General features: G+C 44.7%; 1 protein-coding gene across 4 annotated transcripts in view; it reads right to left on the reverse strand.

Annotated features, from left to right (window-relative positions):
• SPECC1 (sperm antigen with calponin homology and coiled-coil domains 1) overlaps positions 1–24,887 on the reverse strand; it is a 262,628-nt gene that overhangs the window by 162,931 nt on the left and 74,810 nt on the right. For all 4 annotated transcript variants that reach the window (XM_040630107.1, XM_040630108.1, XM_040630110.1 and 1 more), the window contains exons 4-5: positions 24,070–24,240; positions 15,009–15,144 (exon numbers count right to left, since the gene is read on the reverse strand). In XM_040630107.1, coding sequence (XP_040486041.1) covers positions 15,009–15,144; positions 24,070–24,216 — 283 coding nt within the window. In that variant the 5' untranslated portion in view covers positions 24,217–24,240. The remainder of the gene's footprint in view (positions 1–15,008; positions 15,145–24,069; positions 24,241–24,887) is intronic.

Raw genomic sequence — 24,887 nt, forward strand, 5'->3', positions numbered from 1 at the left:
AATACATTTATAATACTGTACTGTATTTATAAAAAAAATCTGCATATAAGCAGATGGGCGCGGTTCAAACCTGTGTTCAAGGGTTAACTGTATACAACCTTAAGATTCCCAAGAAATCTAAATTAAAAAATCTAGAACTAGTGAGTTCAGCAAGTTCGCAACATACAAGATAAACATACGAAAATCAATTGCACTTCATTATTCTAGCCATGAACACCAAAATTAAATATATGGTCACATAACATTTACAATTGCTAAAAAAAAAAAAAAAGAAGAAGAAGAAAAGAAAGAAAGAAATAGGTGTAAATCTAACAAAACAGGTTTAGGATTTGTATGCTAAGAACTAGAAGATACTGCTGAAATAAACCAAGATCTAAATGGAGAGACACACCATGTTTGTGTTTTGAAAGACTCAACATAGTAAAGATGTCAGTTCCCAGAAGATCTCTTTGTATATGTAGATAAGATTACTTTAAAATTTAAATGAAAAGTAAAAGGAACTAGACTAGATAAAACAACCGTGGGAAAGAAGAATATCAAAGAATCAGAGTACCCGGTTTTAAGACTTTTTATATAGCCACAATAATCAGGACCATGAGGTATGGGCAGAGGGATAGACACATAGGTGTATGGTACAACACAGAAAACCCAGAAATAAATCCACACAGATATACCCAACTATCTTTCGACAGAACTGCAAAAGCAATACAGTGGAGGAAGGATACCCCGAATGGTGTTGGAGCAGCTGGACATCCATAGCAAAAAGGTGAACATTGACTTACGTCTCATAATTTATAGAAAAATTAACTAAAATGGATCCCATCTTTAAACACAAAATGTAAAACTAACACCTTTAGAGAAAAAACATACAAAATCTTCAAGATCTGGAGCTAGGCAAAGGGTTCTTAAACTTAACATCAAAAGCCCAACTCATAAAAGAAAAAAATGGCCAATTGAACTTCATCAAAATGAAAGATTTTGCTCTGTGAAAGACCCTGTTACGAGGGTAAAATTAAGACAAAGTGGAGATTGGGAGAAAATATTTGCAAACCACATATACAACAAAGAACTAGTATCTAGAATATATAATAAGGAACTCACAGGACTTGGCAGAAAAAAAAAATCAAGCACTCCAACTGGGAAATGAGTGAATGACATGAACAAAATACTTCAATGAAGACTTTTGTAATACGATAAGCACATGAAAAGATGTTCAATATCATTAGCCATCAGGGAAATGCAAATTAAAACTACAATGAGGGGTACCTGGAGGCTGTCGGTTAAGCATCTGCCTTCACCTCAGGTCGTGATCCCAGGGTCCTGGGATCGAGTCCCACATCAGGCTCCTTGCTCAGCGGGGAGCCTGCTTCTCCTTCTGCCTGCCACTCCCCTTTCTTGCTCCCACTCTCTCTCTCTGACAGATAAATAAATAAAATCTCAAAAAAAGACACCAAAAACTGGAAACAACTCAGATTCATGGGTGAATCGTTAAACTGTGGTACATCCATACCATGAAATACTATGAAAAAATTAAAAAGGAACAAACTCTTGACTCACACAACAACCTGGATTAATGTCCAGAGAATTATTCTGAATGTAAAAAGCCAGTCCCCAAAGCTTACAGGCTGTATGATTCCATTTCTTTTTTTCTTTTCTTTTCTTTTCTTTTTTAATATTTTATTTATTTATTTAACAGAGAGAGAGAGACAGCCAGCGAGAGAGGAAACACAGGCAGGGGGAGTGGGAGAGGAAGAAGCAGGCTCCCAGCAGAGGAACCCGATGTGGGGCTCGATCCCATAACGCCGGGATCACGCCCTGAGCCGAAGGCAGACGCTTAACCACTGTGCCACCCAGGCGCCCCTGATTTCATTTCTATATTCTTGAAATAACGAAGTTGTAGAAATGGAACAGATTAGTGGTTGCCTGGGTTAAGAAGGGGGGGGCGCCTGGGTGGTTCAGTTGGTTAAGTGACTGCCTTTGGCTCAGGTCATGATCCCAGAGTCCCTGGATCGAGTCCCGCATGGGGCTCCCCGCTCAGCAGGGAGTGTGCTTCTCCCTCTGACCCTCTCCCCTCTCAGGCTCTCTCTCACTCTCTCAAATAAATGAATACAATTAAAAAAAAAAAAAAAGAAGAGGATGGGACCACGTTCAGGGAACTGAACGTGGCTATGAAAGGACTACAGGTGGGATCCTTGTGGTGATGGAAATGTTTTATAACCAGGCTGTACTGATGTCAGTATCCCGGTTGTGATATTTTACTACTTTTTTTGCAAGGTGTTACCACTGGGGGAAACTGGGTAAACAGTACAGGGGAATCTTTCTTTAGTATTTCTTACAACTGCATGTGAATCTACAATTATTGCAAAATTAAAAGTTTATTTTCAAAACCTGAAATACATTTTCAACTTTTATATTGACTTTAATTTACATTTTGATGGAAATTTATATAAAAACTATACACTTTGAAAATCATTACTTTTGTTTTGTTTTGTTTTGTTTTTAAAGATTTGATTTTATTTATTCGACAGATAGAGACAGCCAGCGAGAGAGGGAACACAAGCAGGGGGAGTGGGAGAGGAAGAAGCAGGCTCATAGCAGAGGAGCCTGATGTGGGGCTCGATCCCAGAACGCCGGGATCACGCCCTGAGCCGAAGGCAGACGCCCAACCGCTGTGCCACCCAGGCGCCCCAGAAAATCATTACTTTTTTGTTTTTGAGGATGATTATAAATCATGAAGTGATAAAAATTAGAACGTAGTAATATGGAACATGGGGGGAAAAAGCTGAGGAGAAGAAGAAAAAAAAAAGAACAAACTTTGCCACATAATATTCAATCATTCCTGATAAAAACAATGAAAGTGAGCAAGAAAATTATTTTCATCAAATCCACAACCTAAGGGGTGATCTGAAATCCCGGACACTTCATATTCCTTACTAGGATATTTCATTACTGATCAGAACATGAGGAATGAATAGGAATAAATGAATTCGTATTCTTGCTCCAGGCCTTGCAAAGGCCCGGGTGTGCCTGACCAGCCCACTCTTCTTTCTTAGGACAGGCCAGCACTCTTGCAGGTGAAAACACTGTTTATAGTGATACGAGCCCGGAAGCTAACTCTACTTTACTTAACAACACAAAAACAGTCTTTACACAATGTTACTGTATACTGAGTTTTCTAGGAATGCAACGAACCAGCAAATCGAGGGAAGACGGCCCTTTGCATTGCTCAATTTACCCTGAGCTGCCAGCATTTTAGAGTCATCCGTGTCAACAGTGTGCGGGTGTTTGAACCCTGGACGCTGAGCCGCACCCTGACTCAGACCTGTTTATAGGCACTCAGCCTCGGGCATTTACACATTGAAACAACGTAATACTTGGTTAGAACTTCTTTTCCTTTTATTTCTCCTGTACAATAAAGATAGGGCACGAGACTGATTTCCCCCCAGTAATGTATATAGGTAGATTATACTATCAGTGGATTTCATATCAGGATTTCGAAGGCTGCATTATACAATATTCGTTATTGATAAAAAAAAAAAGGGGGGGGAGCAGAATCACCCCGTGGAACCTCGCAAGGCGGACCTTCAGAACAAGGCCATGACCAGCCAGCAGCAAGAACAGCGGCGCCAGCACAGGGGGAAGATGGCGCCACCTTCTGGCAGATACCAAAACAACAACGCAACACCAAAACAAAAAACAGAAGGAAAAAAAATGGCAAAATGTACTTCAGGCTCCAGTGCCCTGCCCACTCTCACCCTGGCCGACTCAAAACGTTTCTCCTTCTTCCTTCAACTGGGCATAAAAGACAGGACCTTACACCTCAATGGTATCCTCACAATGGAATCCCTTTTCGTTTCCAATTCTGGACAAACACAGACTTCCCTCTGTAAGGGATGAATCTAGAAAAAACACTAGATGTATATGGGAAATTTTGGAAGTTCATAAAAGGGGAACCACCCGAGAAATGCAGGAGAAATGCACCTGCGAAACAAAGTTATTGGAAGAAATAGGAAATTTTAGAAAATCTCTAATTTGCATCCCCTGTGAAATTCAAGGAGCTTTTATAGCTTTGAAGCTAGAGCAAGAAGTGATAACGAAGAGACAATTTGAGATCAGGGAAATTAGGCTAAAGATTAAAAACACAATAGCTGAAGTACAGAAATGCAAAGTAAAGCATACTAGTGGTAAACTGTGAGAAATAGGAAGACTGGGGCACCTGGGTTAAGACTCTGACTCTTGGTTTCAGCTCAGGTCATGATATCAGGGTCCTGGGATCCAGCCCCATATCAGGCTCCACGCTCAGCACAGAGTCTGCTTGAAATTCTCTCTCCCTCTGCCCTTCCTGCTTATGTGCTCTCTCTCTCTAATAAACAAATAAATCTCAGGGAAGAAAAGAAATCGTAAGATGAGTGAAAGTCATCAAAAGAATCAAAGAAAATATATGATGTGGAAGACATACCCAGGAGACCAAATATACACATATGTGAATCTCCTGAGGGAGAGTCCAGGCTGAAAAGAAAAGCAATAATCAAAGTAATAACAGACCGCCTAGAGGACATTTAATCAATCCATCCCCAATCCTATTAACAGCTCTGAGCAAAATAGGAAGGAGAGAACTGAACATGCAAACATCATCTCAAGCAAACTTTCTGCATACTATTTAATGGCAAAGGCAGGCACAGTAAAATGAGAACAAGGACATTGCTAGCATTTAATACAACTTGGGTTGCCCACACCACACAGCAGAAATCAGAAATAAAAGACATAACTACTGGATGTCACTTACCATCAGAGAAATTCACACCAAAACTACAGTGAGGTATCACCACCCACCAGTCGGAGTGGATGAAATCAACAACACAAGAAACAACAGGTGTTGGTGAGGATGTGGAGAAAAAGAACCCTCTTGCACTGTTGTTGGGAATGCAAACTGGTGCAGCCACTGTGGAAAACAGTATGGAGTTTCCTTTAAAAGTGAAAAATAGAACTACCCTATGATCCAGGAATCGTACTGGGTATTTACTCAAAAACATGAAAATTCTAATTCAAAAGGATACAGGCACCCCTATGTTTATAGCAGCATTATCTACAAGAGCCAAATTATGGAAGCAGCCCATGTGTCCACTGATAGACGAATGCATAAAGAAAATGTGGTGTATATATATATATATATAATGGATATTACTCAGCCATAAGAAAGAAGGAAATCTTGCCATTTGCAATGACAGGGGTGGAGCTAGAGAGTAGAATGCTAAGTGAAATAAGTCAGAGAAAGACAAATGCCATACGATTTCACTCATATGGGGGAAATTTAAGAAATGAAAGAAATAAACAAAGGGAGAAAAAAGAGAGAGAGAGGAAAACCAAGAAACAGACCCTTAACTCTTGAGAACAAACTGGTTGTCACCAGAGGGGAGGTGGGTGGGGAGGACGGATGAAATAGGTGATGGAGATTAACAGCACACTTACCACGATGAGCACTGGGTGATGTATAGAGTTGCTGAGTTACTCTATTGCACATCTCAAACTAAATAACACTGTATGTTAACTACACTGGAATTAAAATGAAAAACTTGACAACGATGAAAAAGTCACAATTACTGGAATGGAGGAGACAAAAAACATTGTTATCTGCAGCTGATATAATCACCCACTTGGAAAACACATGAGAATCAACGGGAAACCATTCATTGAAGGAAACCACGAGCACCAGTAAGGGAGGGAGGGAGTTTTAAAGATTAAATATTAGGAAAGTATCTACTTAAAAAATACAATGAGGGGGCCTGAGTGGCTCAGTTGGTTAAACGTCTGACTCTTGGTTTCTGCTGAGGTCACTATCTGAGGGTCCTGAGTTCGAGCCCCACATCGGGCTCCATGCTCAGTGGGGAGTCTGCTTGAGGATTCTCTCTCTCTCTCTCTCTCCATCTTCCCCCTCAACTCCCATGCACATTCTCTCTCTCTTTCTCAAATAAATAAATAAATAAATCTTAAAAAAAAATACGAGTGCTCATGTCAGCAGCACACATTCTAAAATTGGAATGACACAGAGGTTAGTATGGAAGATGACACACAAATTTATGAACCGTTCCATATTTTAAAAAATGACTGGCGGGGGGGGTGCCTGGCTGGCACAGTTGGTAGAGCATACGACTCCTGATCTTGGGATCGTGGGTTCAAGCCCCCGGTAAGGCCTAGAGCTTACTTAAAAAAAATGACTAAGGAATCCCATCCGCATAGTAATAAAAGTAGAAAACCTAGACAGGAAGTCAACACTGAGAGGAGGAAAAGGAGGAGGGGAAGAAGAAGACCAAACTCTACTGAAAGACAAAAAGGGAAACTCAGAGAAATGGAGAGATGGCCACATTTCTGAGTGGAAAGACTATAAAAATGTCAATAGTCTTGGGGGAGAGGCAGGGAGAGCTCCCACCTCTGTGAACCACAATCCAAGTAGGACCCAGCACGCTGGGGCAAAGCCCAAACCAGCTTTCCACCTTTGCATCTCTGTGCAAAGTCAGAGAAAAACCCTGGCCTCGCTCCAAAGCCCTGACTGACCACGCACTCCCGGGACATGCAGGGCCAGGGAACCACTGCAGGGTAACATCAAGCTAAGAATCCAGGACTTTACTGACATGAGTACCAAGTTCAAAACCTTCTCACACCGTGGGGTTACCCCAGGCACTCCCAGAAGTTAAAACTCATTCCTGGTCCCTTGATGATGGGGGATAAAGAGAATGCGGTCCTTACATCCTATAGAATATGACTCAGCCTTTGAAAGGAAGGAGAGTTTACACTGGGTACAACATGCATGAACCAGAGTAGAACGGTGGCTGTTGGGGCGGGGGCTGGGCAGAGGGGGGATGGGAGCTGATGAGCAGTGGGTGCAGGGTTCCAGAAATCCACCCTACAACATCATGCCTCTGGTGAACAATACTGGGTTGCATGCTGGAAGATTTGTTAAGGTGGTCCATCTCATGTCAAGTGTTCTTACCGCAATAAAAAAGGAATTAAATGTAGAAAAAGAAGAAAAATGAAAATTCTAAATCTAAAATGTTAATTTTTTAACCACAGAATATATTCATCACTAAATGATCCATGTAATATTATGAAGAAAAAAAAAAGAAAGAGAAAACCTCATTCCTGGCAGTCTGTGATTTTTGGGCTCTCATCCCCAAATAGATGCAGTACCCTCTCCTCTGCCCTCAACAACCTTGGGGCCCTCGAGAACTGGCGACCGGAATCAGCACGCCCCTCATTCTGAGCCTCCTTTCTGAATGTCCCATCACTTCCGAGGCTGAATGACTCCCACAGCTTCCTTTTCCAGCCAGTCTGTTCCTTTTCGCACATTTCTGGAGTCCGTGGGCCAGGAGCAGGTGTGGGTGTCCTTGCCACCCCCAACTGTGACTTTGCAACGGTCTCTCCTCCGCCCTGTGAAAGGCACCCCCTCCGTCTCTGAAGTTCATGCTGTGAGACCCGGCATCCTCTTTCCTCTCCTTGTCATCCACTGACCACCGCCCACCCCAATCTCTCAAGTCTTCTACATCCCGGCTCATGAAGCACCCCCCCCCAACCCCGTGCCAGGGACTGACCCACCCATCCTCTGGCCTCTCAGGCCCGAGACCTCCAACATCCTCCTATCTCTACTCACATGCCAGCAAGCCAACCCATGCCCTAATCTCTCTGACCTTTAAAATGGCAAAGATGGTGATGTCCTGGGTCCTAGGGTTATTGTAAAGACTAAAGGAGATAATATGTACCAAGGACTTAGAACAGTGGTTAGCACACAGTGTGCAAAGAATGTCAGCAATTGGTAGTGATTCCATTAATAGATGGAGATGATGGGCAAGAAAACAAGTCTCCCCACCTCCTGGCAAACGACGTGGCAGAGGAAAGAATTCGGACTGGGCGTGAGTTTGGGAACACTGCCAAACCCACGTGAGCCCATTTCTTCGCATGTAACGTGGCAATAGGAATATCCACCTTCTGAGTTAGAGGAGTTAGTGCCTTCCCACGTCCAAGACGACAAGCGTCTTAGGTTGGAGCCTAAGGTATGCTGGGTCTGATGCAGGTAACGGGGGAAGGGCTGGGCACGTGGGCGGGTGAGGACAACGATGCCTTTTTGGACGTGAGCCTGCTTTGACGCTGGCCTCACGGCTGCTGTGTCCTCTAAGATGTCTGAGATTCCAGGAGCATGAACACAGAGCTTGGCCAAGGTGCAGCTGGCACTGAACGCTCCCTTTACTTAACTCTGAGAAAACACTGAGATCAGTTTAAAATAATGACATTCTTTTCATTCCCACGTGTGCTATGTATAGAATCGTCTAAATGAACACTTATGTGTAGCGCCAGTTTTTATAATGTTCATCGTGTGGCTCCAGGAACCTCCTTCTGGCCAAGTGCTGTCTCCAGGGGGGACTGGTGTTCAATGCCATCCCTTGGGCACCCATCAGATCTCATCTCACTAGCCCCACAGGTCCTGTCAGCAGAAATCTGACCCTCCATCTACCTCAAACCCGCTGGGAGAATCAGTAATCCCTACTCGGAGGTATAAAACCCAAAGGATCCGGAGCAAGGACTCAGCTGTTTGCATACCCATGTTCGTAGTAACGTTCTTCACAGTATCCACGGGGTGAAAATGACACAGGTGTCCGTTGATGGATGAACGGATAAACAAAATGGGGTGTATGCATACAAAGTAATAGTCTTCGGCACTAAAAAAGGAAGGGAATTCAGGGACACCTAGGTGGCTCAGTCGGTTAAGTGACTGCCTTTGGCTTAGGTCATAATCCCAGGATCAAGCCCCACGTCAGGCTCCCTGCTCAGCCTGAAGTCTGCTTTTCCCTCTCCCTCTGCCTCTCCCGACCCCCCACCCCCGCCGTTCAAGCTCTCTCTCTCTCTCAAATAAATCAATAAAATCATCATTAAAAAGAAAAAAAGAACCCATCAGGGGAGTTTAGAGCTGTTGACTCTACCCTCCAAAATATAGCCAGAAACCGACTGCTGCTCCCAGCCCCATGGCTACCACCCATTCCAGGCCACCTCCTTGGCAGCCTCTGGTCTGGCCTCCCACCCCACTCATCCACGCTCCGCAAGCAGCCAAGGACTCCCTTCAGAATGCGGTCTGATCATGTCACTCTTCTGTTCCTTGGCCTTCCTGCCCTGGTCTCCCACTGCTGTCCTCCTCTCTCCTGGGGCTGCAGCCACAGTAGCCTGTCACTGTTCTTGGACAGGTCACCCCTTTCTACCCAGCTGACTTCCTCACCTCTACCACATCCTGTCTATGTGGCTCCATGAACACAGAAGCCTGTCCTGTTCACTGACGACTCCTTTTTCCTAGAACAATGCTGGGCACATAGTAGGCACTCAAAAATATTTGTTGAATTAATGAATCAGTAAAAGGACTGTTTCTCAAGTCCTGAGGACCTGAGCTCAGAGCGGAAGGGCACAGCGGACTTTTGGCAAGGCTGCCATCTAGTGGCTGGATTTCTTTGTAGTTCTGTCGGCGCTCTCACAACAATTCCTGGGAGCCTGAGACGAGACCTTGAGACCTGGATGGGGTAAGCAGGGAGGGCAGCTGTCTACACACAAGGGACCACTCCGCTCTCCAACTCTACTCCTATAGGGTAAGACGAGATATACACAAAGGGCACCTTAGGGAGAAAAGGAAGAAGAACATGTCTGGGCTGTAACATAGGTAGATTGATAATACAGATCTAGAAAATCAGTAGGAGTGGACGTTGGTTGTGGAAGCATCAGGTGTGCATGGGAATTACAAGGTCAAACTCATATGGCCTTTCTTTCATTCTTTTTCTTTATGGCTCAACGTATAGACAACTGATGGAAGTCCAGTAAGGTCTGGCATCCAACGGAGCTGCCATTTCTAATACTCTAATCATTCCCATCTTTGTCTCCATGGTATTGAGATTTAAAAACCTGCACTTTTACTAGTAGGAGCACTTCTGTTTCCCTGTTTCTTGTGTGTGTTAAAAAAAAAAAAGAAAAAGAAAAGACAAAAATGTGATCCTGTATTCAAATGACCACCTCACGCTCCTGGACTGCTGCAGGGGTGGAAGCACCTACAGCCCAGAAGGACCGGCTGAGGGACCTCATCCCCGAGCGGCCCCACAGCCAGCTCACGGGCAGGTGCCTGGGTCTGGATTCACCGTGGATGAGGCAGTCTGGGGACACACGACAAATGCACAAGACGCCAGCTACCCGAAAGCTGATGAAGAAATTGTCAAGGACTGCCTACATTCAAAAATCAACTTCCAGAGACAAAACGTAATTTTCAAATTCAACGCTATTAATTCAAAGGACATAATTTCATTGGAATAAAGTCGGGGGCAAACAGCATTCGAATGGCAACTACAGGAATTACAGTTGCACCTTGCATTCCGATAGCCCATTACCGTGTACGAGGACAGCATACTCAAGATCTTTGTCTTGTCGACATCACTATGTAGCAGAAACGCAGGTATTTCCTTAGTTTCACAAATAAGCATGCTAATGCCCTCGGGGGTGTGGGAGTGAGCCCTCTTTAGGAGCCAGGATTAAACCCAAAGTCTTTCTATGGAATCCTGAACAAAGGGAGCATATGCTATAATCAAACAGTTAAACGGTTCATCAACAAAATGGTTAATAAACACCCCAAAAGGCAAATAGAGGAGAAAGATTCAGTTAAGGCAAAAAAAAAAAAAAAAAAGTTTAGGTTATGACCTGTATTTTACTCCGTTTTTCATTTTTAAAGCATAGTATGTATACGTTTTAAAAATTTCAAACAGTATAGAAGATCTAATATGAGGTCTCTTTCCCCCACCACTTTTCAGTTCTGGTAACTCCTCAAAGATGGCCAGTTTTAATCCCTCGAGAAAGAAAGTTATGATTTCAAATATTAAATTAATGTATACTTTCAACAAATCAAAGCAAATGAGATCATACCATAAGCACCATGTTATTTTCCCCACTTGGAAACGTACTTTGATCTTTCCCTATCAGCACATATAACTCTACTGTGTCCATTTTCGGGGCTGCGTACTATTCCACTGGACAAACATTGCATTACACAACCAGCTCTGTGCTGCTACATATTTAAGTGCTGCCAGCATTTTACTATTATAATAATGCTGCAACTGCCCATATATATTGCCATCCTCTTTCAAGTAAATTAGTAATATTAAATGCTAAGGAGATCCTTGGCGAAAGATTATACATATTTCAAATATAGACAGATATTATCAAACTGTCCTTATACACTAGCTATATGTGGAGTCCTGGCTCCCTGTGCCCTTAATAATACCAGCAATGCCTTTATTTTTTTTTTATTTTTATTTTTTTATTAATAATGATTTTTTATTATATTATGTTAGTCACCATACAGTACATCCCCGGTTTTCGATGTAAGGCTCGATGATTCATTAGTTGTGTATAACACCCAGTGCACCATGCAATATGTGCCCTCCTTACTACCCATCACCGGTCTATCCCATTCCCCCACCCCCCTCCCCTCTGTAGCCCTCAGTTTGTTTCTCATAGTCCATAGTCTCTCATGTTTCATTCCCCCTTCTGATTACCCCCCCTTTCTTTATCCCTTTCTTCCCCTACTGATCATTCTAGTTCTTATGTTCCATAGATGAGAGAAATCATATGATAGTTGTCTTTCTCTGCTTGACTTATTTCACTAAGCATTATCTCCTCCAGTGCCGTCCATGTTGTAGCAAATGTTGAGAACTCATTCTTTCTGATTCCAGCAATGCCTTTAAATATTTGCTCATCGATGAGAGGAAATAGCGTATCCAATTCTTGTTTTCATCTACATTTCTTTACCTCTATGCGAGACTTTGCATCTTTCTAGTGCCTATCTTTATTTTTTCATGTGAACTAGCCATTTTTCTACTGTATTATTTTTCTTTTTCTTATTGATTTATATAAGCTCTGGGTACATATACCTTGTTACCTGTATCGCAAATAACTTCCGTTTTTTACGAAGCAGTTTTTTAATATTTACGTGATTGTTTTCGTCTTTTCTTATATGGCTGCTGTGTTTGTTCCTACTTGGAAAGGCCCTTCCAAGGCCGAGACTACAAACTGACTCTGAGGTTTTCTCTTTGCATGTTCATGGTTTCACTTTTTAAAATCGAAATCTTTAATCCACTTGGAATTTATTTTGATGAAAGGAATGAGATCAGAATCCAGCTTTATTTTTTCCTGAAGACCTAATTAGTCATTATTTTTCCAATGAATTACCTAGCTTGATATAAAATGCCGCTTTTATCCCATCATATATATATATATACATATACATATATATATACATATATATATATATATATACACACACACACACATATATATATATATATATATTACCCTAAGTATAATCTGGACTTTCTCCATTGTTCCGCTGAATTGTACATCTATTATCCAGTTCCAAGATGCTTAAACTTAGTCCCTTGATTACTGCGTTTTAGAAATTTCCTGGTTATTCTAGAATATTTAGTCCTCTAGATCAGGGCTTATCAACAGAGGCACTATTAACATTCAGGGCTGGATAATTCTTTATTGTGGGGCTGTCCTATGTGTTGCAGGATGTTAGCAGCATCCCTGACCTCTACCCACTAGATGTCAGTAGCACTCCCCTAATTATGACAAAAATGTCTACAGACATTGCCAGGTGTTCCTTGGGTTAGGGTGAAGGACAAAAGGCCCCCATTGAGAAATACTGTTTTAGATAAACCTAGTATCATTTTACCAGTGTTTGTGCTCCCACTCAATTCCCACTGATATCTTCATTGGGATGAAAATGAATTCATAGAATAATTTAGACAATGTTATTATATTTAAGATATTATACTTACTAATTCAATCTATTATATTTGACCTTCCTATTCAAGAACCATGTATATCCTTCCAGTTATTGAAGTCTTTTATGTCCTTCATTTTACCTTTTACATTCCTTTATAAATGGGACCATTTCTTGTGTTATTAACTCTTCTAACCAGTCGCTGGTAAGAAAGCTATTTATATTTGCTATTCTATAACCAATCACATGCTCAACTCCTATTTTATCTAATAGATTTGCAGGACATTCTAAGTTTTTTCTAATGATACAATTTTCAGGAAATTCTAAGCGTTTTTCTTTTTTCTTTTTTTAAAGATTTTATTTATTTATTTATTTATTTATTCGACAGAGAGAGAGAGACAGCCAGCGAGAGAGGGAACACAAGTAGAGGGAGTGGGAGAGGAAGAAGCAGGCTCATAGCGGAAGAGCCTGATGTGGGGCTCGATCCCAGAACGCCGGGATCACGCCCAGAGCCGAAGGCAGACGCTTAACGGCTGTTCCACCCAGGCGCCCCTCTAAGCGTTTTTCTAAGCGTACAATGTTATCCTCTGCAGAAAATCATCATTTCGTTTCCTCATTTCCCATATTTCAGTAGCTAGAGCCCTTCTATCTCACTGCCTTGGTTAATTCTTGCAGAAAAATTGAGATGACAGTGGTAATGATGGCCAGTCTTGAATCATTCTTGACTTTAATGGGATTACTTCCAGGACTTCACCCTTGAGGACAGTTCTGGCTTTGGCTTGAAATACATACAGCTTACTCCCACTAGAGAAGTATCCCTGCATTTATAGTACACCAAAAGTTTGTTTTTGAATCAGAAAGATTGCTAATTTTGACAAACATTTCTTTCATTTCTAGGGAGATGACCAGTGATTCTCCTTTGGTCTATTAATGTTGTAAAATAGATTATATTCCTAAATTCCCAAATACTAACACATTCTTGGAGAGCATAAATCCACTTGATTGAGATCTACACTGTTATTCTTTTAATTTCTTGTTGAATTCTACTTGCTAATATTGCGATCCCACATTTTTACACAGATATTTGAGAGTGAGAGAATTCTGTCCCTTTTTTTAGTGGTGCCTTGTTAACTTTTGGAATTAATGTTTAGGCTGACGTGATAAAAAGAAGTTGTACTTTCATTTGTTATATTTGTAAAACCAAATGTCTGTATTTAGTACAAAACCAGTCCTTAAAATAGTATAACCATTCTATAGAAATATGAGGCCCTCACATCCAAAAAAAAAAAGTCATATATACTCCTCATAGATTCAACGCTTTGAAAAATGAGTAAATTAAAATATACCTTTGAAAGCTAATCTGGATTGTGGTATTTTATGCAGATTGTAAAAATTGTAAGTATACTACTGTTCGACCTCCATTATAAATTAATAATGACATGTATCAGCTATTTTCCCATCTTAGACAATTTAGCAATGCACGGAGATCTGCGTTATAACAGCTGGACCATGGAAATCTTAGCTCTCTTATATATGTATGCCCAAAGAAAATTAAATGTTCCTGATGCTTCCCATGCTCTGAACTCACATATAATGGCTAAAAAACCTTTTTTCTGATTCTCAGAAAACCGGTGAAACAGAAAGTTCTCAGGTTCCCATGGCCACCACTACCTAAGTGACTCAGAGGGTTTTTCCAGTTTTCCAGAGGATCCAGGAAGGATGTCGTACCCCCACGTCTGCGAGAGGCCTACAGGGCTCATTCACTCATCTAACACAGTTCACACCAAGACGACCCCAGAACGTACACCGCCTTTCACACACATGTGGTGACAGATGGGACAGCTGGAGGGACAGAGGGAGCCCCAGTCCTCCTCATTACCTTTTGTTTCTTGTCTGTCTCCTCGCTAGATGTAAACTCCCTGTTGGGGGCGGGGAGGACGTTGTGGCCTAAACCCTGACCTGGCCCAGAGCGTGGGCCAGTAATACACGCTTGATGAATGGACGGATGGACGGATGCAGGAATCATGGAAGGTTTTTCATGCGGTCAAGATGAACAGCCTGCTTAGGTCCCTCCTGCCTGGGAACCTCCTGCCTGAGTCCTTCTCACCTGGGGTCTTCCCACCTGAGTCCTTCCCACCCCGGGTCTTCCCACCTGGGGTCTTCCCACCTGGGTCCTTCCCACCTGGGGTCTTCCCACCTGGGTCCTTCCTACCTGGGTTGCTCCTCAGGCGGCTCTCAGCAAGCTCGGAGATGGCTCCAGCTGTCGAAGTCTTTTTCAGCCGAACGACCCCGGAAGCGGCGGCACTTCCTGGTTTGTTGAGCGTGTCCTCGCTGCTGGCCCTCTTGAGCTAAAAGACGGGTCGAGGGGAAGACAGAGGATGGAAATGTACATAGTCAGTAAGGAGTGCTGTCAACCCAGAAAGCACCGAGCAAGCGGTACCGCCTGCCCAGTGGTTAAGAAGCAGTAAAGGCACTTGGAGGCGCACGATTGTGTGCAGCGGACAAATGCAAACCTAGACAAACCTGTGTCTATCATTCACAGGTCAGAGTAGCATCTTCTGTTACTGTTTCAAAGACTATTATAAGGTTATGAATATTACCCATCATGTCACACTTCAAATAATGAGTTTTTTAAAAAAAACCTTGCTTTCCTGTTTTGTTTTGTTTTGTTTTTAAAGATGGGAGCTGATGAAGAAAGAACTGTGAGGTGCTCAAAAAGCAAGAAGGGATAATGTACAAAAAATTCAAGGACAACAAAAAACACAGCTTAAAAATACATATCTCAATTACAGAGATGTATGTATGTGTATATAGACGCACGTATGTGTATGTATGTATACATACGTAGATATACACGCACATACATATATGAAGGAAGTAGAAGGACAATACCATATGCTCCACACCAGGCCCTCTGTATATGATCTCACACAGACAACATGTTCAGAGGGAAGAGAGGAACCTTCTGGAGGCCAGAAGAACACTGCTAATGGAGGACAGAATGAAAGCAGAAGAAACCTCTTCCCTGCCCCGAAATCAGCACAACAAACCTTTGTTGAAAGGAACTGAGGTCTAAGAGGAGGGGAGCCCCTCCACAAGCTCACGGTTCTGGTCCAGGGAAATTACATTCAGGGTTAATGAGAAACACCACAAATACATTTTCTCAACCACAGTAAGTCTTCTGGAAAGACTATTCCTGAAGAGGAATAGTACTGGAAGGCTGGAGCCAGGCAGATGCCCGGAGCCATCCTGAATAGATCTGACATCTGGAGAAAGCAGCATGAAAGAGCCCTCAAGTCAATGGAGACTTGCCCATCCCACCGGCTGAGAGCCCGAAGGCCCTGCTCCCTCCTGCAGCATTGGCTTCCGGGTCATTTACTGAAGGTCAGGTGTTTAAAAAGTTGCACACAAACAAACGAACTTTCCGCTTTTGCGTTGCTTAGATTTCAGGGTATTGCTACACATACCCCAGAATGGCTTGAAAGAGAAACAAAACAAAACAAAACAAAATCAAATCCAAAACCAAGTGTTGGTGAGGTTGTGAAGCAACTGGAACTCTCGCGCTCTGCGGGTGGGAGTAACCACCGGTAAGTCGCTTTGTAAAACTGTCAGGATCTACTAAATGGAATATTTGCACCTTATGATTCAGCCATCCACTCCTAAGTCTGAACCCAAGAGAAATGACTACATAGGTGCGTCAAAGGAACATTCACGTGGACTTTATTTACAGTAGTCCCAGACAGAACAATCCGAATGGTCATCAACAGAAGGGGCAAATTAAATAATGATTTAGCATACAATGGAAGTACACAGTAAAAAAAAAAAAAAAAAAAAGAATTACTGATGCAGTAATAAATGGATGGATCCCGCAGACATGCTAAGTGAAAGAAACTAGGCACAAAAGAGTATATACTTCCTGATTTCATTTATACGAAGTTAAGAACTGGTAAAACTGAATGATGGTGACGGAAGTCAAAAGAGCGGTTACTTCTGGGGGAGTTACTGACTGGGAAGGAACCCTCCGGGGGTGCAGAATGTTCTTCTTCTTCCTCTTCTTTTTAATATTTATTTATTTATTTATTTATTTATTTATTTGAGAGAGAGAGAGCATGGGGGGGGCAGAGGGAGAAGGAGAGAGAGAATCTCAAGCAGACACCTCACTGAGCACAGAGCCCAACGCAGGACTCGATCCCATGACCCTGAGATCCCGACCTGAGCCGAAGTCAAGAGTCAGCCGCTCAACTGACTGAGACACCCAGGCGCCCCCAGAATGTTCTATACCTTGACTTGGTGGTGGTTATACGGATATAAACACAGGTAAAAATTCAATGAGCTGTACAGCGAAGACCAAGATTAATGCACTCCACATACTTTGTTGTAAGTGTGTTTGGCCTCAACAAAAAAGAAAAGGAAAATGAGGGGTGGGTTATAATTTGGTCAAAGCCCTGGTTCCACCCCTGCAAATGCTAGTCTACTTTTTTCCTTTCCTCCCCATTGTTCTTTTAGAACATTTTTTTACTGTGGTAAAATATACATAATATAAAATTTGCCATTTTAAGTGTACAGTTCGGTGGCATTAAATACAATCACACGGCTGTGCACCCATCACCACCATCCACCTCTATTATCCCGAAGTGAGCCTCTACTCATGAAACAGTAACTCCCCCTAGCATACTTTGTAAAGGAAGGAAGATGGCAAAAGTCTTAATATTAGCCTAGAAATACTGGTCAATGTCTTTAAGCAAATTATTCATCTTAAAAAAAATAGCTCATATTAAAAGGATGATTTGCATCCACTTCCAGTCACTAGAAGTGAGCGGAACCATATTTTCTGGCCAATAGCACCGACCCCTAGTTTAACGACAGGACTAAACACAGCACTTGGGTCCCGGCGGAAGTGACTCGATTGCCCTTCCTACAGGGACCCCATCACTGTTTCTCCATCTCCTGTCTCAGAGTAACACGGGTCCCTGCACCCAATTTCTCCAGCCTCTCAAATTATCTGTCAGGTCACCAGTGCAGTATGTGTTTACTACTGAATGACAGTAGTTCCCGATGTCAGCAACTTTTTCTCAATTAAACAAACAAAAAAACAAACAAAAAAAAACCTATTCGCTCTGCCTAGACGCGTGCCCAGATGTCTTCCTGGGTCCCCAGAAAAGATTTCGAAAATTCCCTGCACGACACCTCAAATGAAAAAGGGAAATCGAGGGGCGCCTGGGTGGCACAGCGGTTAAGCGTCTGCCTTCGGCTCAGGGCGTGATGGGATCGAGCCCCACATCAGGCTCCTCCACTGGGAGCCTGCTTCTTCCTCTCCCACTCCCCCTGCTTGTGTTCCCTCTCTCGCTGGCTGTCTCTATCTCTGTCGAATAAATAAATAAATAAATAAAATTTAAAAAAAAAAGGGAAATCGTTGCAGTTAAGGGAAATTTCTAATGCAGCAACGCAAATGATGAGCACGTGGTTCTGCCGATTCTGATTCTCTATCATTCTGATTCTCGGACAGAACTGAAATCTGTAAGTCTGATGCAGAGTGCTGAATAATCAAACTCCACAGCAAAGGGCGAGAGACCGAAGGCTCTGCAAACCAGAATGGGGGGAATCCAACAAATGAGAGTACAAGCCCCGCCTCCACCCCCTGGCCCTTCCCCCACCCCACCCTCCCGCCCCTTAACCGAAACTGCCTCCTGCGATCCCACCACAGCGTCCACCCACCTCCAGGCTCCGCCCCCTGGGTGTGGCCCACAGGGTCAAACTTGCTGGCCCCACTCCACCTTTCCCTAAGAGCGCGGTCCTTGGTGAGATGACAGGTGGAAGCCACAGAGGACGGGAGTCAGCAAGCTGTGGGAGACTTACCCCTTCGGGGTTCCACCCTGTGTCATAAAGAGATGTGATCCTGCCCCTTCCAGGCAGAAGGACACCCCAGATGTGCTACCGGCCAGCAGCAGGCTATCTCCTTCCCGCGCAGTGGGGGGAGTTTGGGAGGCAGCAAGGCATTTACGGGGGGGGGGGGCACCTTCCAAAAGGAGTCCCATCTGAGAAAGATTTCTTGCTCAGAAGCTCCCCAAGGAGGCAGCACATACAGACTAAAAGCTGGTCCTTCTTTTCCTCTGCAGTGAAACTCTTCCTCTATCCCTCGTTTTGGCTACGACATCAACGTCAGAGAAAGCTGAGTCTTAGTAATTCTTGCTCTGTCTCTATTCACGGGCGGCTGCGCTTTGGGCTTTGTTCGCTGGTCACTGAATGCGACTTCAGCACCGCTTGAGATTTCTGGTTTGTTACAGAAGATCACTAGGCAGGTTTGGGCTTCAGGTGTTACTTTGATATGTTTAATAAGTATTTTTCAATTATGCTTTCACTGATATTTAAGCTGCTGAGCACCTGCACAGGAAAGCTTACAAAGGGAAAAAGTTTAAATAGCTCACAGATTAATGTAACTAAGAAATTCCTCTCGCTTCCACAAAGATGGCGGGGGGGGGGGGTGGAATCTGAAGCTCTCTAAAATCACAGGTAACCTAATCTCATCTTCAAAGGTAGAAACCGTGTTATGGCTGGAGCAGTGGCTCTTGAACTCGTGGGGTGCATGAGAATCCTTGGAGGGCTTGTTAAAATGCAAACTGCAGCCTATGCTCCAGCGTCCAGTCTGCGCCCCACCCTCATCACACCAGCCCCAAGTTTCTGATTCCCAAGGTTTGGAGCCAGGCCCGAGAATCTGCATTTCTAGCAGCTGGTGGTGGTGCTGCTGCTGCTGCTGACCTGGGGACCACACTCTGAGACCCAGTGGTTTAGCACAGCACTGTCGATGGAAATATAACACCAGCCACGTAGGTCTAGTGGCCACATTAACAAAGAGAGAGGAAAGGTAAAAATAAACGTTAAGAATCTATTTTCTTGACCCAACACGTTCAAAATATTATCTGTTAGTGTAAAATACATTAATGAGGCATTTTACATTTTTTTGGTACTGACTCGTCACAATCGGGTGTGTATTTCACACTTCGAGCACATTTAATTTTGACATCTCAAGGGCTCAACTGCCACATTTGGCCAGTGGCTGGTGTATCCGGCCGCACAGGTGGGGAGCACTCCCGGGGAACGATTATGGAAGACTGGCTGGGTCCCCAAGCCTCATGCAGAACATACCTAAACTTCAAGCCCCTGCGTTCCAAGGGTGGGGGGTCCTGGACCCCGTGGCCATAGGAGATGGGCCGTGGTCAGTATATGACTCATGCCTAGCCAAGCAGAGATGTTTCCCAGCTGTTTGCTTGTTATTTGATTTTTTTTTTTTTTAAACAAATCAGAAGTAAGCAAAGGAAGTAATCGGAAGTAAGCAAGGCAGCCAGGTCTTCCAAGGGATGTGGGGGGTGTGGGCACGCTGGCAGCCACGCTTCATGACACAAGCTTCAGCAGCCCTTGTAAAACCCACCGCAACCTCCTCCTGGCCATCTGGGCTCCTCGCCCCACAGCCCGTTCTTACGCTGCTTGTGCGGCTGGGGCCAGTATTCGAAGTAGGGCATTTCATTCCACTTTGATGGCTTTGTTTCAGTTTTCCTATTTGTGACTAGCTCAAATATATCTATCCATGCCATATGTATCCACTTACTATAAAGCAAATATAGTAAAGATGGCAACCGTAGCATCCAGGTGGCTGGTGTATGGGTGTCACTGTCATTCAACATCTCTGTGCGCTTGCCATTTCCATAGTAAACTACCGGGGGACACAAATCCTTTGCCCACGGCTTAGAGGCGGGAAGGGGAGAATGGTCAAAGTGCAGAAATGCGACGAGGGCTAGGAAGGCACAGGCTTGGTACGGCCCCTTCTGCTACCCCTTCCCTCGAACGCTTTGTCTTTTATAGAGTAAGACCTGGAGACCCCAAGCATCAGAGAGGACAACATGGATATCTGCTTTTCCCCTGACATTTTCCCCATGGGACAAGTTTCCAAAAACATTTACCTCTCAGGGGCAGAAGCAGCCAACATTTCATTGTCCTTAGGAAACCCACCTGAGCTTCAGACCTTTTTTAATTAAACACTGCTTTAAAAAACATTTTGATATATTCCAGAAGCCCTAATGGTCTGAAGTATGTGTATTAATTAAAAATCTATATTAAAAACATCTCCCTGGGGCTCCTGGGTGGCTCAGCCAGTTAAGCATCTACCTTTGGCTCAGGTTATGATCCCAGAGTCCTGGGTTTGAGCTCCATGTCAGGCTCCCTGCTCAGCGGGGAGCCTGCTTCTCCCTCTCCCTTTGCAGCTCCCCCTGCTTGTGCTCTCTCTCTCTCTATGTCAAATAAATAAATAAAATCTTAAAAAATATATCCCAAATGTGCTACAGATCAAAAATAATAAAAATAAAAACCATGGAAATAATGGGCAAGTCCAAGGTAACAGAATGATAAACAAAATTATGCGTAGGACAAATTGTCCACATTTAACTCCTCGAGGCAAATAAAGTATTACCTTCATCTCAGAGCTCAGGACAGCTGTGTAGCTTGCCTGAGGTTTCACAGCTAGAAAGTGGTCCAGGCAGGATCCCAACTCAGCCTGGTCTGACCCACCCCAATACTGGTTCCTCCTAATCTAGCATCCCACCATGCCGCCACTCCCAGAAGAGCCAGTGTCCTCGGGCATTTGATAAATACGGAGTGCCTGCCAGTAGCAGGTGCTTTTCTGAGTGTGAGGGACAGCTGTGCAAGAAACAGAAGAGCACACAGTCCCTGCCCTCATGGGGCTCCTGTTCTAGCCGCTGCGAGACAGTCGCCACCCAAGCAGGTGTGTGCAATGGGAGTAAGAGCTGAGAAGGAAGATGAGGCAGGGCGAGGAGGGTGTATGGGGGCTGGGGGCACTTTCCATTGAGTGATCAGGGATGACATCTGATAAGGTGACATTTGAGCACAGACTTAAAGAAAAAGTGGCAGAGGTGCAGGGGTGGGGGGTGGAACACTCCAGGCAGAGGAGCAGCAAACAGGCTGCTGCAGGGGTGCGTTCTAGCTCATGGAGGGGCAGTGCCACTGGGCACCAGGAGACCGTTGGCCGGAGCCCAGGGGGCAGGGCGGAGGGGAGGGCAAGGACATCGGAGAGGGAACGGGATCTCCAGGGCATCACCGGCTATAGCAAGGACGTTGCTTTTCACCCCGAGTGAAATGGGGAGCCCCGAGGGACTTCTCAGTGGAGACGTGATAGGACATATGTGTTGAAAGGACCACTCTGGCTTCCGCAGAGAGCGCAATGTGGGGTGCAAAGACAAAAGCACAGGGAAGGTTGAGAAAGGCCATGTAAGGAAGGTGGGGGCATGAGCCAGGGGGTCCTAAGGGAGGCAGCGGCAGCTGGCTGAAGTTGACATCGATCTTGAAGGCAGAAGTGATGGAATTTTGCTGATGGCTTGTGGCATGTGAGCAAAGCAGGGCCCAAGGTAGTGGCTCTGGCCTGAACCACTGAGAGGATGAAGTTGCTCAAAAGGGAAGATTCATGAGGAGCAGGAAGATTCACGGGGTTGCATGAGATGGAGGGGAAGGAACCTGCTTTGGACATGTTATCTTCTAGGTGCCTTCTATTTATTTGGATTTTTAAAAAAGATTCATTTATTAATTTTAGTAGAGAGAGAGAGAGTGCGTGCACATACAAGCAGGGGAGGGACAGAAGGAGAGGGAGAGAGACTCTCACGCAGATTCTGTGCTGAGCACAGAGCCTAACACGGCGCTTGATCTCACGACCCCGAGATCATGACCCGAGCGGAAACCAAGAGTCAGACGCTTAACCGACTGAGCCACCCTGGCTCCCCTGTAAGTGCCTTTTAGACTTCTAAGTGGTGATGTCACAAAAGCAGCTGGAGAGCTCCCGGATGGAGATACAAGTTCGTGTGTCATCCACATGTACAGCCCAGGGGTTAGGGGTACCAACACCCACGCAGTCAAAACTCCATGTATAACTTTCGACTCCCCCAAAACTTTATTCATAGCCTGCTATTGACCAGAAGCCTTACTGATAACATAAAGTCGGTTAACACCTAGCGTGTATGTGGTATGTATTACGTACTGTATTCCTGTAGTAAAGAAAGCTAGAGAGAAGAAAATGTTACGAGAATCAAAAGGGAAAACACACTTAGTTCTTTACTGCAGAAAATCTGCCCCTAAGTGGACTTGTGCAGTTCAAACCCGTGTTCAGGTGTCGACTGGAGTATTAAAATTCACCAGATCAGACACTGACACCTAGACCAATTGTTCCCCACACGGCCAGTGCTGACTCACTCAGGGAGCATGTTGGAAATTTGGCGGGGTACGTTTAGTCATCCCCCTGATTGGAGGAGCTACTTGTGTTTAATGGTGGGAGGATGGGGAACCCAGACGTCCTACAACACGTGTGGCCAGCTTGCACCCAACGTTGTCCCGTATCCCACAGAATTCTCCCACGTCTACAGACGTTCACGGCGGGGGGGGGGGGGGCACCTTGTTATCATTATCTGAGCCTTGAGCATCCATTGGTTTTATGTAGAAAAACAACGTACTTCATACACAGCTGCCCCATCCGCGGCGCTCTAAGGAGCACCTCAGGTCTGTCAGCAGTCACGCTCGAGCACACGCAGATGCAAACACTGATTATTTAATTGTACCCTAACTGCCTCTTCTTTTTCTTTTATAGTTAGGATGTTATAGTGATTTTTCAAGAGTACGCGTGTGGGCAGGGTATTTGATCTCTGAATCTCCTCTCAGGATAGTAAGGGAGGCTTTGGGGCTGACACAGCAGCTTGAAAAGTGACGAGACCCCCCCAACTGCACCCTGGGCCCACCTGACATTAGAAACCTGGAGGATGAGCAGGAGACGGCTGCTGGGACCCCAAGGTGCCACCAGGGAGGGAGGAGACGACTGAGAGAAGGTATTCCCAGGCGGCGGGCGTAACCACCCGCGTTAATGCTACGGACAGGCAAGTAAGGCGAGGACGGAGAGTTGACAACTCCATGATCAGGACTGAGAAGATCACTGGTGATCTTGACCCCCATCTGCTAGGGTGCTGGGGGCAAAGCTCTAACCCGAGTGTCCGCATCACTCAGGGCATGTTGCACATCTCGTTTCTCAAGCCCAGAGCACCCCTGCTCCCCCCACCCCTTTGCTCTGTTCCTTTGGGTCAGGATGGGCTGGTTCTCCTGGGACCCTCCGGAGAACCTCCTTCCTGACCTTGACAGGCCGCTAGGCTTGCTTTCCGCCCTCTTCAGTCCCCCCTCCCAGGGCTCCCGGGGGCGCCCAGAAGCCGTGTGCTGGGCATTTTGGTCTGTACCTTGCTGAGCCGGGACTCAAAAGCCAGCGAAGTGGAAGATTTCGAACTCTTCATGCCGGAGGAGGCCGCAGGGAGGGGCCGGGCACGGTCTGCCCCATGGCCGCCCGCTTTGATGACCGGATTCCAGGGTTTGGCCGCGCTCTTCATGTTTGCCCTAGTGAGTCCGTCTTTCTGCGCAAGACCGAAAAGAGAAACATGTGTCCACAACTCGACCATGCTGAGCAACACCACAGAACTTTCACCCATTTCCACGTGCCCACGGTGATCACAGAGATCGAGGGTTTCTCTTTGGGCTGCGCGGTGAGTATTCTCTGGAGCTGACACCTTGGAAGGAAAGCTACTTTGTACAGCTTCTCGTCGGCTTTTACCAAACAAGGGAAACCTACACGCAATATTATTGATGCTCTGACATTACTTTGCAGCAAAATGTCACTCCTTCTCGTTCAGGGTGTTACTGTGTTAGTTTATGGTATAACACGTACTATTATCACGCTCTACTATTATATGGCCATATGCTACACACGTATCCCCTTAAAACAGGGCAGCTTGAGTCAAGACATTCTGTGTCCATAAGCCTTGCAGCTTCGGGGTTGACAAGAGCACGACCTACCTAATTTTCAAAGGGATCTATACGAAGTACTTGAAAATTGGGACTTTACAGAAGCACAGCCTTTTCCTTCTTTCGAGCAAAAATGGGTATCGTTTAAAAATGAATGGAGCATATTTCCCCCCCGCCACTCCACCCACCCCAGTCAACTAAACTGTTTTAGGAAAGGAATCTGTGCTAAGGAGCTGCAGTTGAAGGCCGAAGGGGAGAG

Source organism: Ursus maritimus, unplaced genomic scaffold (assembly GCF_017311325.1).
Source record: "Ursus maritimus isolate PB19 unplaced genomic scaffold, ASM1731132v1 scaffold_14, whole genome shotgun sequence".
Lineage (NCBI taxonomy): Eukaryota > Metazoa > Chordata > Mammalia > Carnivora > Ursidae > Ursus > Ursus maritimus.